At 40.1% G+C, this 16,755-nt stretch overlaps 1 protein-coding gene across 8 annotated transcripts in view; it reads left to right on the forward strand.

Annotated features, from left to right (window-relative positions):
* Unc80 (unc-80 homolog, NALCN channel complex subunit) overlaps nucleotides 1-16,755 on the forward strand; it is a 181,372-nt gene that overhangs the window by 70,117 nt on the left and 94,500 nt on the right. For all 8 annotated transcript variants that reach the window (XM_052749736.1, XM_052749735.1, XM_052749731.1 and 5 more), the window contains exons 23-24: nucleotides 6,707-6,919; nucleotides 15,594-15,729. In XM_052749736.1, coding sequence (XP_052605696.1) covers nucleotides 6,707-6,919; nucleotides 15,594-15,729 — 349 coding nt within the window. The remainder of the gene's footprint in view (nucleotides 1-6,706; nucleotides 6,920-15,593; nucleotides 15,730-16,755) is intronic.

Genomic DNA, 16,755 nt, shown 5'->3' on the forward strand with positions numbered 1-16,755 from the left:
TATCACACAGTTCTTTGTCTAGAAGCCTGGTGAGATTTTTCTGCTTCTGTGTTAGCATGTCCGTTGGTTTTCCTTGTTCAGGTCTTGTTTAGCAGCCATATGGTTGTGGTATGGATGTAGAATCCCCGTCTAAGAGACACAATCTTGCAGTAGCTTTCTTGGTTCTCCAGCCCTTATAATCTTCCTGTCCCTTCTTTCACAAGTTTCCTGAGCCTTAGGTGCAAGTGTTGTGTTGTAGATGTATCTGTTGGAACTAGGTACCTGATGACCAGTTGATCTCTTTATTTTGATGAATTGTATTCTGTAATGGTCTCCATCTGCTGCAAAGAGATTCTTTGGTGAGTTGTGTTTTAGTTAACATGGTGAAGAGACACCATATCTTAGTTACTGTGAAGAGACACTATGACTATGGCAACACTTATAAAGGAAAACATTTAATTGGGGCCGGCTTACAACTCAGAAGTTTAGTCCATTGTCATCATGGCAGGATGCATGGCAGCATGCAGGCAGACATGGTGCTGGAGAAGGAGCTCTGAGAGTTCTACATCCGAGAGAGAGAGAGAGAGAGAGAGAGAGAGAGAGAGAGAGAGAGAGAGAGAGAGAGAGACTGGGCCTGGCTTGAGCATTTGAAACACCAAAGCCCACCCCCAGTGACACACTTCTTCCAACAAGGTCACACCTACTCCAACAAGGCCACTCCCTAAGTATGCAAATATATGAGCCTATAGGGTCCATTTCTATTCAAACCACACAAGGAATGAGAGTTATGCTTATCTGTGGATAGGTTAAGTTTAATATGCAGTTAGGAATTATCCTGATCCAGTAAAGTGGCAATAGTTGGTTCTTCTCTAAGACCTGCAACCTCAGTGGCTCCAGGAAGCTGGGTACCAGGTTTCCGATACCAGACATGATTTCCCTTCAGTTGTTAGGGCCTTAGAAGTCCAATTAGGCAGCTGTTGGGTACCACCAAGATGTGAGAGTCACCTTTAGGAGTTTCTTGCCAGGCTGGTTATTGTTGTGGTTCATAAGTATCACAGCTGGGTGAGACTTTGATTGTTTACCCCCTGGAAGCTTGTATACTGAAAGGAGGAAGCTTTCAGGCCAGACCCAGCTTGAACCTTCTGAATCCTATGTCCTAAGTATGTGATGCCTTCAGGAACCTCTGGGAGGCAACCAAGGCTAAACACAATAGACTATATTGTCTGGTGGGGGTGTGTCTCTTGGACTACCCTGACCAACAACTAACTCTAAAGGAGGTTTCTCATGCCTGTTACTTAGTGTTTTGTCATATAGTCTGTGGTTCTTATTAGGAGCATTGTCATCCTAAGTGACATAACTTGGTTTCATTGTGTGTGTGTGTGTGTGTGTGTGTGTGTGTGTGTGTGTGTTTTACATTCATATATATGTATATATAATATAGATAAATAAAAGAAAATATAATTCTTTAATGACTTTTAAAAACACCCTCAGTGTTATTTGTCCTTCCTCCTGCTAAACCTGAAAATTGTGAGAATGACTGAATCCACGATTGTCCAGTTGAAGCAAGCTTTATTAAAGACTGGCCAGGAAGATGGACAGTGGCCAGATCCATACCCAGGACGGCTAGAGAAATGGTGTGAATTAGGTCAGCCAAACCCATGAGGCTGTGTACTTTCTGCTTTTTTCCAATCCGGGCCGAGTATACATCCTGATGTACTCCTGCCTGTCTGTGTGTGATAAAGCACATTGTGTGCAGCTGGGGCAACCAATCTTGTTTATAGACATCAAAACAGGTGACTTGTTATCTTACATGAACAACAGCCCCCAGCAATCCAAGAAGTTATGTGTCCTTGGGCAAGTAGTGCTTATAGGTTAACTTTAGCCTTATACTCCCTCTCTCTCCCTCTGTAGCTCTCCCCAATTAAGTGCCATGTTTTCCCGATTCCCCCTGCATATCACCTGTATCCTGTTATTTCCCACTCTAGACCAGTGTTGACATTCATTGTAACTGGGCCTTTGATACTTGATGGTCTTTTTTAGCCATGCAGTGTTTGCTTGATTTGTTCCCCATCCCCTTGAGTTATCTTTCTCCCTGATGTGAATCCATCCATCTCCACTACATCATACCTTCATATTTTATTGGTCCTGCAGATTGTACTGAACTGTAAGAGTGAAACTCCATCAGAAGGGAAACCTTGGCTTTCCTTAGTGACTAGGAAGAATCCTCTGTTCTAGGTAGTCTATAGTCCTGCCTCCCCAAATCTCCCCTTCTCAAAACTGTGATTTAAATAGTACTTAAGAAATACTCATCACAGCCATATCCACAGTAGAATACCTTAGATTTTGTTGCACACATGTTCTGTATTTATTTTTATTGCTTAGCATCTTCTACTAGAAGGCATAGTAGTTATCTTTGGCTTTGTGCCTCAGCATCCCCCTCAACTTCCTGAATAGAAATATTCACAAGGCACGTCTTCAGTCCCAGCATTCAGGAGGCAAAGGGAGCAGATCTCTGTGAATCTGAGGCCAGTTTGTCTCAAAGAACAGAAGTGGAGGATATGAATACTTAATACTTTAGGAACTGACATAATTCACAACATCTTGAATATAGAATTCCCAAGCCTGCCTCCCATTTACCAGGATCATGAGAATTATTAAAAAAGGGATACCATTTGAATGATTCTTTATTCAAGCTGTGGCAGTTCTCAGTGATACTGGATTTTATAGCATGTATCAAAACCATTGGATAATAACCAGTCTCACTCTTTGTGTTGAGTTGTATAATAAAGAGAATATATCCTCAAATGGATCTAAATTGCATTTCCAAACTTCAAACTACCAAGGCTAATAACTATATGCTGGTAACATCTGGGTTTTATCATGCTAAATTTTTGAAAGGAGAAAACTGAAATTTCTGTTCATCTAAAACCACTTCAAGGTTCTTATACCTCTTCACATACGTCCATCCATCAGTTGTTCATTCCTTCATCAGCCCATAGTTAGGGGTGGCGAAAAGACTCTCTACCCCATGTAACTAGTCTAAGTTGGGTTTTTACCTTTAATCCTATAAAAGTCAGAGTTCACTGTACAGTGCTCTGCCATGGGTGTTCTTTCTGTCTCCTGTCATTAAGCATTGAGTTCACATTGTTTTATAATGAGAATCTGTCAAAGTCTGACAGGAAGAAAATAAATTTACAGTGCTGGGCTTGCCCTCCTGCCTGGCATTCATATTCTAGAGACAGATGTCTCAGCCCTTTTCAGATACAGGCCAGCACATCCAATGTGCTTAGTAAACATTTACACGGGAAGACTCAGTATTCAGACCATGTGCAACAGCATCATCGTATTCATGCCTCTGCTGCAGACTCCTGGCATTGAATAATGGACTCTCCTAATGACCTGTTTCCATATCTCGGCCTCTGTACAGACTTTCGTCACTTATCACGCATGTATGAATAACAGATTCTTAACACAGTGTTCATCTGGTATTTTGTCTTTTCATCTATATTAACTTTCTGTCTCCTGTCAATGAGGTTTGAAAAATTAAGCCCCTCTTTAAATGTGGTTCTTAACTAGAATTTTATGATGCATTACTGTAATTATTTTCCTTTAAAAACGTTTTTAAAATTAAGTTTATAGAATTCTCGATAGCTGCATTTAAGCTTTAGATAAGGGGGTTGTAATTTACTTTAATCATCTAAAAGAGCATAAAAACAGAGAAGATTTCTCAGTGACGATGGTTGCCAGAATCTTACAGGTGGAGCAGGAACGTGAAGGCTGCAGGTCATGGGAACAGCACTTCTGGAAAGATATGAGATCTTATCTGTAGGAAACTGCTTCTTTTTTTGATTCACTTAGATTGTACAGCACTTGAGATGGGAATAGACTGGGAGGTAAACCAAGTCACAAAGGTTGAACATCATTTTTCATTATACAGAACTGCAATATGTTTTAAATGGTAGAATGCATATGATATGTGTTAAAAAATATTGTATTTACTAATTGATTTTTATTCTTAAATGCATTCTACCTACACCCCCCAATTTTCTTTTAGTAAGATCTTTGAATATAAATTAAGACAATATAAATATGAAGACAAAGACAGCATAGATGTGGGAATGGGAGAACATCAGATTGGATACTGTATGTTCACCTTCACAGTCCAGGTTAATATGGAAAACATGTTGGGTTTTTTTTTTTGAAGACTCTTAAAATGAGGGTATTATTTCTTGATCATAGTGTTGTTATATGTTATAATTTGTAAGAAGTCAACTGTGACATATCCCTATACATTAATATTTATTTTAGCATTATAGATTGAATTGTTCTAAACTTTGTTGGTTAAAATGATGAAAAAAATTCGCCCGGCGGCGGTGGCGCACACCTTTCATCCCAGCACTTGGGAGGCAGAGGCAGGTGGATCTCTGTGAGTTCGAGGCCAGCCTGGTCTACAGAGTGAGATCCAGGACAGGCCCCAAAACTACACAGAGAAACCCTGTCTCGAAAAAACAAAAAACAACAACAAAAAATTCTTTTCAACCTGAGAATCTGTGATCACTGACAGCCTAGAGTTACTGAGTGACCCAGCGGTGGTGGTGGCAATGTGACTTTTTTTTAAAAAAATGACACAACAGGCTCATACAGACCTGTGTGACATGCACTGCCACCTGAGGCCATGGCATCATACAGGCCCAAACTGCAGCCTGGGCCAGGTCTGGGTCCGTGTCCCTGCCACAGCCAAGGTCTGCATTGATGTCCGTGGCACCTGTTACCACCAAAGGCGATGAGGACAGGTCTGCACAGAGTTGATCCTGCTCCTCACTGCCTGCACACTAGGGAGAACTGGCCTTCCCCATCCTCCAACCCTCCATGTCTGGGGTAGGTAGGTGGGAGAGCTGGCCCTGAGGTCATGAGAGTGGGAGAGCTGGCCCTGCCCCTCACCAACTGTAGCACACCAGAGAGTGGGCCTTGTTACCTGCTGCATTGGGTGAGCTCGCCAGGGCAGTGCAGGAGAGCTTACCCAGGTGGTCAGGATGAGAGAAAACTACCCAGCTACCACCCAGACCCAGAACCAAGGCTATGAATTAGCCTGTCCTAATATCCACCTCATCTATGAACTTCTAGAGCATGTGAAGGGGCCAGACCTACCTTTCCAAAACTGCAGGATCTCCATGACACAAGGCAACACTAGTATATCCAAGAGGAGTCCCAGTGAGGGCCCAGTATCTAGTGTAGCATAAGCCAGAGGCCTTGAACCAGACCAACGACTCATTTACTCAATGAACACTTATGAGTAAAGATGTATGGTCTAAAGGGTATCCTGTGTGACTCACTGTCACACTACAGCATCCACACTGAGACTTTTTTGTTTTGTTTTGCTTTGCTTGTTTTGGTTTTGGTTTGTTGGATCATTAATTTGTTTGGGGTTTTGTTTGTTTGTTTTTTGATTTTTGGTTTTTCTTTAAAATTTTATTTTATTTTGGGGCAGAGGTTGCAAGGGCAGAAGGCAGATATGAAAGGGTTGGGAGATGAATGGGATCAGGATGCATGATGTGAAAGCCACACAGAATCAATAAAAAGTTAAAAAAATAACTGGCACAGGTAAAAATCAAAGGTAACACTTTGTATTTTTCTTATGACCTACTGATGACCTCCTCCTCCTCTATTCCTTTCCCTCCTCCTTCTCCTCTCTTCTTTCTCTTCTTCCCCTCCTCCATCTTTCCCACGCCCTTGCCTCTGTACATGCTTGTTAGCTTTTAAAGAGTTCAGCAGAGTATCTCATTTTTCCAGGTTCCGAGTATCAAACCTACCGCTTTTATTTTTAAAACCACATCTTTGCATGTCAAGAGGGAGTCCTGCTTTTTATTTTCCTGAAAAAAAAATATTCTGTTTATCATTTATCAATTAAATAGTTTCCTCTTTTCTCTAATATTTTCAACTAAAATGATACTTCTTGAGCAGAATTTGGTCTGTTATACAGGAAAAAGATTAATTCAACAAAATCTTCCTCTTCCTTTTTCTAATACTCAAAGTGTACAAAACAAAAACAAACAAAAAACAAAACAGTTCATCTCCTGAAACTTGTGAGTGATCTTAGATAACATGCCAGTGTAGGGTCAATGTAACAGCACCCTAGATTGGAGTAAGATTCATTCTAGACATGGAGTATTTGCTTATTCATGTTAAAGGTTTATGCTTTTTGAAACTTCTTATTTAAAAGCTTTGAAAGGTCATTCCCACATACCTTCAAGTCCTAGTTGTCCTATTCTGGTGTGTTATTATTTTATTTTGTTTTATTATTATTTTATAGATGTCTGTATTCTTATGAGAAAGAGAAAGAAAGAATGTGAATTTGGGTAGGTAAGGAGTTGGGAAGATCTGGGAAGAGTTGGGGGAGAGAAAACCATAATCTGAATATTTTGTATGACAAGAATCTATTTTCAATTATATATATAGTGAAAGCATGTGATCCGTTGAGAACTGAGAAGGTTAAAGTAGCATGGGCCCTCTTAGGATACCTAATTCCTTGATGTGTACAGCACCTTTGAATTTGAGATTTCATTTTCAGATTTTCTACGACTGTGCTAATGCCATCCTGAGAAATGTGGCCAAAGGTAATTAAAACACCAGGACTGATGTATACCAGGAAGCTCAGTTATTCCACTTGAGGCCAATTTAAAGAAATTGTTTATTAATCCCACATTGTTCTTTCCTTAATCCTTCTCAGGAAGCCCCTGTGGTGGCCAGAGCAGCTCTGTTTCTGGAATGTGCCCGTTTTGTTCACCGGTGCAACCGGGGCAACTGGCCAGAGTGGATGAAAGGGCACCATGTGAACATCACCAAGAAAGGCCTTTCCCGGGGCAGGTCTCCCATCGTGGGCAACAAGCGGAACCAGAAGCTGCAGTGGAATGCTGCCAAGCTCTTCTACCAGTGGGGAGATGTGAGCCTTTGTCTTTCTTCTGTAAAACCTCAGGCATTCGAGTGAAATGAAATTTCTCTTAGGGAATTTGTTTATTGTCTGTTATATTCCAGGTACCGAATGAATGCTTTGGGGGGAAAGTAATCATTTAATCTCCCCCAACAAATCTATAAGGCTGAATATTACTGTTTGGTTTTATAGTTAAGGACACTGAGGTTTATATGGGGGAAAGTAACTTGGCAGGTTGCATATAGTTGAAATAATCAGTATTTCATCTCCCATGTTAGATTCCAAAGCCTTGGTTTTAATTACTGAATTCAAGAACCATCTTTGTGATCAAATCATTATAAAAAATATTTAGATCCTAGAAGCATAATTTCTTTTCTTTTTAAAGTTTTAATATTTTTAGTCATTGGCAATTTTATGTATGAATATATTGGCTTTACACATTTTCACCTCCTACCAATAATCATCTCAGTCGCCCTTTCCCCTTGAAACCCTTCACCGCAAGAAGCCCCTGCTATTTTGATTATTTTTCTTCACTCCCTGAGTTTCATGGTGGGTACTTTGCGGTTGTGAGTATGAGGGGTGCTTTTTATCAGAACACGGGTTACTTAGTTCTGACCACACCGCTGAAGAAATGGTATCCTTCCCAGCACCTATTTACCACCCAGAGTCCCTCCCCTTTAATATCATAGGAGGTTTTCTTCTTTCCCTAATGTGCCATCTATGAATATAGGCATATGTATGAATAAGTGAATAACTAAGAAATGAACAACTCTGCTTTAAGAATCCTAATAAAATGGACCCTTATGGTGCCAACTTCCTTACTCTGGGAAGGGAGAAAGTGAAGAATTAAAACAAATTCAAGAAGACTAAGGGTTGTTTTTTTTTTTTTAATTTTTTCTGCTAATCTTAAGTGGAAAGAAACACAAATGCATATAAAGGGTTCAATATCCCTATGTTACTAGTATAAATTCTCTCAGTGGCTCCGAATTCAAGAATCATCTTTGTGATCAAATTGTTGCTACCAATATAAAATATTTATATCCTGGAAGCATAATTTTTCTTTTTAAAATTTTCATGTTTTTATTCCTTATCAGTGTTATGTATGTATGTAGTGTTATGTATGTATGTAGTGTTATGTATGTATGTAGTGGTTGTATGCATTTTCATCTCCTAACCATTATCACCTCTCGGCCCCTTCCTCCCCCTGAAACTCATCAACTAATGTCGCTAATTCGGGATTTTTCTCCTTCTGGTCTTTCTTCATCTCTCTTCCATAGTAATTCAGAAGGCACGCACTGTACCAAGATGGTGTGCTCTCTGTCCGTAAACATGAAAACATGAATCTCTCTCTCCTTTCTTGCATTTTCTTTGATTTGTCTTATATAACCATCTTAAGTAAAAAAAAAATATGTGAGGAATGTTTCACAGACATCAGACAGTGTTCTTTATTAACGCTAACCTTCATGATCTATGCTTGCCATTGACTTTTCCAAGCTTCCGTTGCACAGTTTATATGAGAGAAAACCTTCTTCCTATGTGGCATCCAGTCTTTAGAAATCAGTGAGTCAAGTTGCATAACTGCATTATATTTTTCCTACATTCTGTTATGCTTACTTTAATACTAAACGCAAGAGTTTGCACCAGTCAAGCAGTATAGTCAAAATGTATATCATGAGACACAAAGATACACCAGAGCCACAGGAGCAAAAGGAAGGAAGATCCTTCATTGAATGTCTGCCACCATGTGCCTGGCATAACATCAACATTCATAATTATAAGATGAAGCTTCGCTAGACAGGAAACCAAATATACCGAGCCTGAGTTCGAAACTTCTTTTCCCACTGAAACCTTGACTTCGTGCTTGTTGTCTAAATTCCTTGTGTCCACATAGACTCACTGTGGAATAATTTCCTAAGTCCTTTTTACCAGATTTTAAATTAACTGAAGCTGGAATGATAGTACAGTTAGTGAAGTATTTGCCAATGGGGACTTAAGTTCAATCTCCAAAACTCACAGAAGAAGAAAACCAAGCATGGTAGCACACTTGAATTCCCAGTGCTGGGAGGCAAGACAGGTGGATCCCAGAGATATTAGCCACCAGCCTAGTTTAACCAGTGAGCTCCAGGCCAATGAGAGACTGTCTCACAAAAACAAAAGTTGGTACTGCCTGTAGAATGATGCTGGAGTTTGACCTCTGGTCTCCATGTGTACATGCACACGTGTGTGTTCACCACCACACACATGATAGATAGATAGATAGAAAGATAGATAGATACATAGATACATAGATACATAGATACATAGATACATAGATAGATGAATGGATGGGTACATAGATGGATGGATGGATGGATGGATGGATGGATGGATGGATGGATGATGGATGGATGGATGGATGGATGGATGGGTACAGAGGGAGAGAGAGAGATGCTATTATACTTGATGCAGATTAATTTTATCAGAGATTATGATAAATACATGCAAACTATTGAACTTTATGACACATGAATAGCTGACATCAGATTTTTATGTTAATTGTTCATTCTAACTGGTTAGGGAAGTTTGTACCCCAGAGTTTAATTTTTTGGGTTTTGTTTTGTTTTGTTCTTTTGTTTTTTTTTGTTTTTGTTTTTGTTTTTTTGAGACAGGGTTTCTTTGTGTAGTTTTGGTGCCTTTCCTGGAACTCACTTTGTAGCCCAGGTTGGCCTCGAACTCACAGAGATCCTCCTGCCTCTGCCTCCCGAGTGCTAGGATTAAAGGCATGCGCCACCACAGCCCGGCCTAGTTTTTGCCATCAATATTTTAGAGAAGGTAAGTATATTCATGACCTAGCCCGAACTGTCTTGCCCATAAACTAAAATCTTAATAAATGATAGCCCTTCACTATTGTCTTTCTTAAAGTGAAGATAAAAATCATATAAATGTTGAAGTAAAATTTTAAGATTCCCTCAGTGTTGCTTATTTGAAAAATGTTTTCACTCCCCCCCATTCCCTGATCATACTTTAACCCTGCCTGGCTATTATCACCTGTGTTCCAGTATGTCCCCAGATGTTCAAGATAATGGCATTAATTGCTACTCTGTCAGCTTGCTGGTATTTTAGTTTCTCTTGTTAAAGGCATTCATTGGCCTGTACGACATACCTCCCATAAGATCTCGTTTCTAGGTGATAGAAATACCACCCGAAATTTGTTTCGTGAATAGCTATGCTAAAAGAAAATCTTAAAGGCACCTGTCATATTGAACAAAACAGGATTGGTGGAGAAAACATAACTGGGGTGGGGGTGGAGGTAGAGAGCAGGGATGGCAGCTGCCTCAAATCTCAGTCTTCAGAGACAGTGCCTTTAAAATATTCTGTAAAACCTGGTTACAGGATGGTTGTGACACTGCAGTACAATGTTAAAGGCAGAAATGTGAACATGGGATTCTAGGGAAGGTAGGGCAGGTCATTGGAGCGGGGCTGGTGCTACTGTCTTCCTCCTAATTCATGAACTCCTCCCTGAGACTCAACACCTAATCCATGCTGAGTTCATCCCGAATGGCCTCTCCTCTGGTTAGAATAAAGCTATAACCCAAGCATTCTCGCGAAGCATACTTGCATAACCCTATCTCTCTCATATTTAGTGTTCTTGTTGTTAAAATATTAAACACTACTTCCCAATTATTTGGTCTCATAATCCTACTGAAATCAGGGTGAAGGATTTTCTTATTCCAACACCCTTTATTTTCTACCCCAACTATATTAAAAACCATTCAGCCCCCTGCTGGTAGAAAGGTTTTCCATTTTCAAAAGCCCAGGTACTTTTGGACAGTCTTGCTCTCAAGTTAAAAGAAGATGTAAAGTGTTTCTCTTCGGCATTTTAACTCTTTGGAGGGGTAGAGTGCTTAACTCCTATATTTCTCCCAGGCAAAAAGACAATCAGCTATAAATTACCAACATTACTGTCACCTTATTTGAAGAGATTTTTACTAGGTGGACCCTATTCTGATGATAATAACATTAAAGAGGACATAAGAATACATTTGGAGACTTCTTCCAAGAATTCATGAATTATAAAGACATTCCCCAGATGTGCATGGTATCTCTCTCTGAGAAAGGTGCCTCCAGGTATTGTTTCGATAGAGTGAAAAGGGGCTATCATATGATACCAATTCCACTGGAGTTTTAATGTGATTAATAATCAATTGTATGATAAATTTAGATGTTTTATAGAACATGCCAAGTTGATCCATTCTTTTTGCGTTCCTGTGTTTAGAAGACAGATGGGAAGAATGTTTGAGGCCTGAACTGATCTGTTATTTCACCCATTAATCTGCAAAATAGAGAAGTATCACTGGTAGTTTTGGAAGCATGAAACAGAAACAGACCGATTTAATAAGAATATCTATTTAGCTTAGTTAAATGTAGTGAGATTAATAATTTGCCACTAGAAGGTAAAATTGCATTTAACTTCAACACTGTGTGGGCCACCATTTTAAAATCTTCAAATGATAAATCTTATACTATAATTATATTGATGTTGTTCCAACTCTAATATTTCTTCATGCTTTATTAACTTGATATAATTAAAATATGATTGATTTATTTTCATCTTATTTTAATTGAGACAGTCTGCAACAGAAATATATTTTATCACAGAGTTCACAGAGCTGCCCTACATATATCACTCTTCCCCCAAAATACAAAAAGCTCCCGCGCAAGTGAGTGTCAAGCTCACTGCTACACAGCTATTAGAATTTGGATGCCACCTCCCTCTTATCGTCCACATGCGTGTGTGTCAGAACCCCTGTGAAGTTAAGGGTGACTCCCTTGTCTAAGTTAGATAAAATGGGGGGGGGATCTTGGAAAGAAAGCAATGAGATTTGAGGTCATTAAGGTAGACAATCAAGCCAGTTTTCAGTTTTTAGCTTTATTCTCCACGTAAATCAATTTTAAAGACCTTTTTAGTAACAACATTCACCGTTTCTAGTCCTCTGGTGGTGAAATACACACACACACACACACACACACACACACACACACACACACACACACACACATAAAATTGTTTTTACTCCTAAAAGTTTGAGCAGTTTTGGAGTCTCTCAGTTGGCGTGGATTTGGAAAAAGTGCATTTTCAAAAAAAAGAAAACTAGTTACTTTATGATACAGAAACATTTGACCCATTTAAACCCTCTGCCTCATTTGAGGAGTGTCCCCCTCCCCGGCCTCACCTCTTTCCTCCCATACAGTCGTCACCTGAGATCTCTTATAATTTCTTCCCCTGCGGTTTTCCTCAGGGTAACTCAGTTCCCATGTGCCCAATGCTTGATGTGTGGAAAGAGCCAAGCACCCTGTCCAGAGCACTTTTTAGGTTCCAGGTCTGCGTTGCCAATTTCATCTGGGAGGTATTTTCTCTATATCCCTAAATTTAGTTCAACCAAAAATAAAAACCCTTCTTCCTCAATACACACTCATCCACAGTCACGTCGGAGCTTTCGGCTCGTGTCAGTGGTACCACCAGCACTGGGGACGCCCACCATGCAGCACATTCCCATCTCTCTCTTTTAATCAGAGTCTCCATAGGTCAGACTTTCATTACCTCAAACACAGATGATTATCTTCAGTTTGTCTCATCCTCCCAGCCACACCATATAATCGGACTTGCACCCTGCTGGTAAGATCGCCTCCACAGGACACAATCTATCCAAGACAGACTGTTCTCACTGGTCTCCCTGCCTCTAGCCTGCCCTCTCTGATTCATTCTATAAATACTGGCTGTTTGGTTAGGAGAAAATGGTCTTAGTGCCCACCCTCTTTCCTTAAGTTACACCCAAATTTCTCAGGTTGATATCATTGTCTAACCTTTGCTTAAATCATTACTAAGATTAGAGGTGATGAAGTTATATTAGCTCATACACACAAAGCCTACTTATCTTAAGCCTTCATACTATAAATTTACTTTATAAATTTATATATAGCATATATTTTAATTATATATTATATTTTAATATGTAATGTTATATTATATTATATAATTAATAACATACAAAATTATAAGTTTATATAAGCAGTAGACTTCCACATATTTTAAAGCCAAGCTTCATGACTTTTCACTACCTTCCTGAGCAGGCAGCACAATAGCCCTCAAATGGCTCTTTAGGCTACCTAGTCCTAAGAGACCTTCCCTGCCTTCCTGCACATTTTCCTCATTTAAAAAAAAAAAAAAGCAGTTCTTAAATAATTTCCTGGTGAGTCCCTGAATGCCTTCTATCTATTTTAGGCCCTTCATGTGAACATCTATTCTCTCCATTTCCAGTCATCCAACACATCAGCCTCTCTAGGTCTGCAGTGATGAGATACCTTGCTCTGGGGACAGAGTATGATGATGTTTCTCTTCTGAACCAGTTGGTGTATCATTTCAACACATTCTCGCCTCCCCAATAGGCTCAGAGTGTAGTAAGGACAAGGGCAGGATGCGACATGGTCAGATTCTGTCCACAGTCTTCGCCTCCGTAACTTCCCTGACCATCCGGGATCCTCCTGTAAGTGCATTCATAATTCATCAGGAGAAGACACCACCAGGTCGTTTTAACAGCTCATGTAGGTTCATGTTTCATTTAACGCCTTACAGATTACCTCACTTTATAAATATTTCATGAATGGAGGTAGAAAGGAATTACATCTCCTTAAGGCATTCCTCCAGTCTTAGATGAGACATAGAACCTGAAATTATTATTTAGATATTAGTGTTATCTTAGGCAAATTCAAGGTTTAATTTTTTTATATTTATTTATTATGTATACATTATTCTGCCTGTATATATGCCTGCGGGCCAGAAGAGGGCACCAGATCTCATCATAGATGGCTGTGAGCCACCCTGTGGTTGCTGGGAATTGAACTCAGGACCTCTGGAAGAGCAGCCAGTGCTCTTTACCTCTGAGCCGCCTCTCCAGGCCCAGGGTTTGATTTTTTTTTATAAACTGTAGGTTTAATTTAAATCATTTCATTATAATATCCCAGAAGGATCAATATTTTTTAAAAAATTATCTTCTTTGAGTTTTTCCATTCAGCTGGCTAGCTCGACTCCAAACTCATCATGCCTCATCCTCAGTACAAAGTCTTCCATGGTCTTGTTTTATTTGTTTAAAACTTCTGGAGTTAGCAAGTAAAATGGGGGTGGGGGTTGTGATAGCTTTTGTTGGTACTTTCTTGTCAGGACTTTTGCTTCCTGGTTTTTGAATTTTGTCACTTAATTCCAGATCTTGTAAAGACCTTTTTATTTCCAGAAGTTTAACATATTTAAAACAGTTGTGCTTTTGTTGAAAGCATTCTGGAAGCACTTTGCACATCCGTTCATGGGTCCAAGTCGGTTTCCAGCAGCGAGTCTAATTCTTTGCATGCCTAAGACTGTGTAACTTTGCTAAACATTCCCTAAGTATGATACAGGAAGAAGAGATCCAGCTGGGGTTTGTTTTGATGAATGCATAGAGCACAAGACTGTCAGCACCCAGTCAGTGGTCATTTTAGCTTCATCCTTGAGACTCCTCCCTAAGGCTGTGACCTTTCATTGTTGCATATTCTACCTAGTTTGGATACAATAGGAACTGGATAGAGACAGTGTACTCACCTCTTATGGAAAATTCCTTTTGATAAATTGTGGAGCCATGTGTCATGATTCAGAAGAACAGATAACAAGAGTCTGATTCTGTGTATGCCAAGTTAAGGGCCAATATTGTCAGTGTGCCAGGTTATTAAAAAGTCCTGTTTCTAATGTGGTTTTTAGAAGCTCTACCAGAAGAGCAGTTAACATTTCTTACTAACTTACAGACTATCATGGGAGGGGGAGAGCTCCAAAAACACCAATAAGTGCATGCATAATGGTATTATAAATAAAATTCACAGGAATAGAATTCTTGCCAACTTCCAAACTCATTAGCATGGCACTGACATTCTTGTAAGATAGCATAATCAGAAGCCTCAAAGGAGTGATGCTTTCTTGTTTCTTCACTGCCCTAAAACCCTCTGTTAAAAATAAGTACATGCAGGGTGGGGAAATGGCTCAGTGTGTACGTGCTTGCTTTGCGAGCACGGGGCCCTGAGTTTAAATCCCCAGTACCCACATAAAAGGTCCAGTGTGGCCACCCCTACCTATGTGGGATAGACACACAAGTCTTGCTAGGACTTGCTCAACACCAGCCTCTCTCAAGATTCACAGAGAAAGCCTGTCACAGAGAAAGGAATAAGGTGAAGAATCATAGAACAAAACACCCAATATCTTCCTCTGGACTACACATTGGCACAAATGCACATGTCTGCACACTTACCTTGCATTAACACATACACACACACACACACACACACACACACACACACACACACACACACACAGGGAGGGAGAACACTGCTTGCTTGCTTCCTTACGTGAGACCTATAAAACAAATGAACTTTGAATAAAGATGGACATTTGGTTCCTAAAATGTTTGTATATGCATACAAAAGTGTCCATTCCATTTTTTCCAAATCTTTAGAGCAAATGACTCTGGAGACACTATTCCTTCCTTGTCTAGATTCCTTATTGACCAAGATGGTGGTGACAACACACAGAGGGTTGTGTGGGAAGTCAACCCCATCATTTGGCTGATTGTGTGATGATTGAGAGTCCGTCATCCTTCGTGCCGTTTCATTCTTTCCTTTTCCCCGGTAGGCAATTGGCATCCGATTGAATGAGCTGTGCCATGGAGAGAGCGAGAGCCCTGCCAGCTTGCTCGGCCTTATTTATGATGAGGAGACCAAGAGAAGACTTCGAAAGGAGGATGAGGAGGAAGACTTTTTAGATGACAGTAAGGAGACTCCCTTTACTACAAGACCCCCTGCTCGTAAGAAACTCTGCTTTAGGAGCAGTGAATACTTCCTTCCTCTCTCATCCTCTCCCTCCTACATCTCTCATAGACCATTCCCCTTCTCCCCATGTGGGTGTAAAAGCGTGTTTATAAAGCCAGAGAGAGAGAGAGAGAGAGTCAGGAAGAGAAGGTAGATGGGGTGAAGCATCGTAGACAATGTGGAAGGGACGAGAGACATTTCCTTTTAGCCTCTCCTTCTTGCTGTTACCCACAGATTCATACTAAGCCTCTGAGAGAAAACAGTTGTGAAAAAACATTGCTTGCCCTGAAGGGTTTTCTTTTCTTTAACTTTTTTTCAGGTTTTATGTTGTTACTGCTTTGGGAAAGAAAAATATCATTACAAAATAGAATTGAACAAGAAATGCTTTCCAGGGGCTGGGGAGATGGTTCAGTAGGTAAACTGCTTGTTGCACAAGGAGGAGGACTTGAATTTAGATGCTCAAAAGCCAGACACAGTTGTGGGAGCCCATAACCTTAGCACTGGGGAGACAGAGACAGGGAGGTCTATAGAACTCATTGGCCAGTCAGTGTGGCCAGTCAATCTAGCTGAACGCATGAGCTGATTCACTGAAAGAGCCGATCAGAGAACAGAATTTTACAGGTGGAAACCTTTTAGAGAAAGACACTTGATCTCAGGCCTCCACATTCATGCACAAATGTGTGTGTCCACATCCACACGTGCACATACCTATACTAGCAAGTATATGCACCACACCACACACACAAGAAATGCATTCCAAAGAATTAAAATGTTGAACTGTTTATTCAGAGCATATTACAGCTTAATAAGAAAGTCAAAGTTTGCTTAAATTGTGGCTGTGCCATACTGTATCTATTAGAGTTGTCATAGAATTAGGGACAAGAACACTCCTGCCAAATCGTCTACAGCATTGTTTTGTACATACATACGCTCTGTACCATACAAGCCTGAGTGGCATATATTGAGAGATATTTTGTTGAGTGTGA

This window comes from Peromyscus californicus, unplaced genomic scaffold (assembly GCF_007827085.1).
Source record: "Peromyscus californicus insignis strain IS unplaced genomic scaffold, ASM782708v3 Scaffold_21__1_contigs__length_65335640, whole genome shotgun sequence".
NCBI lineage: Eukaryota > Metazoa > Chordata > Mammalia > Rodentia > Cricetidae > Peromyscus > Peromyscus californicus.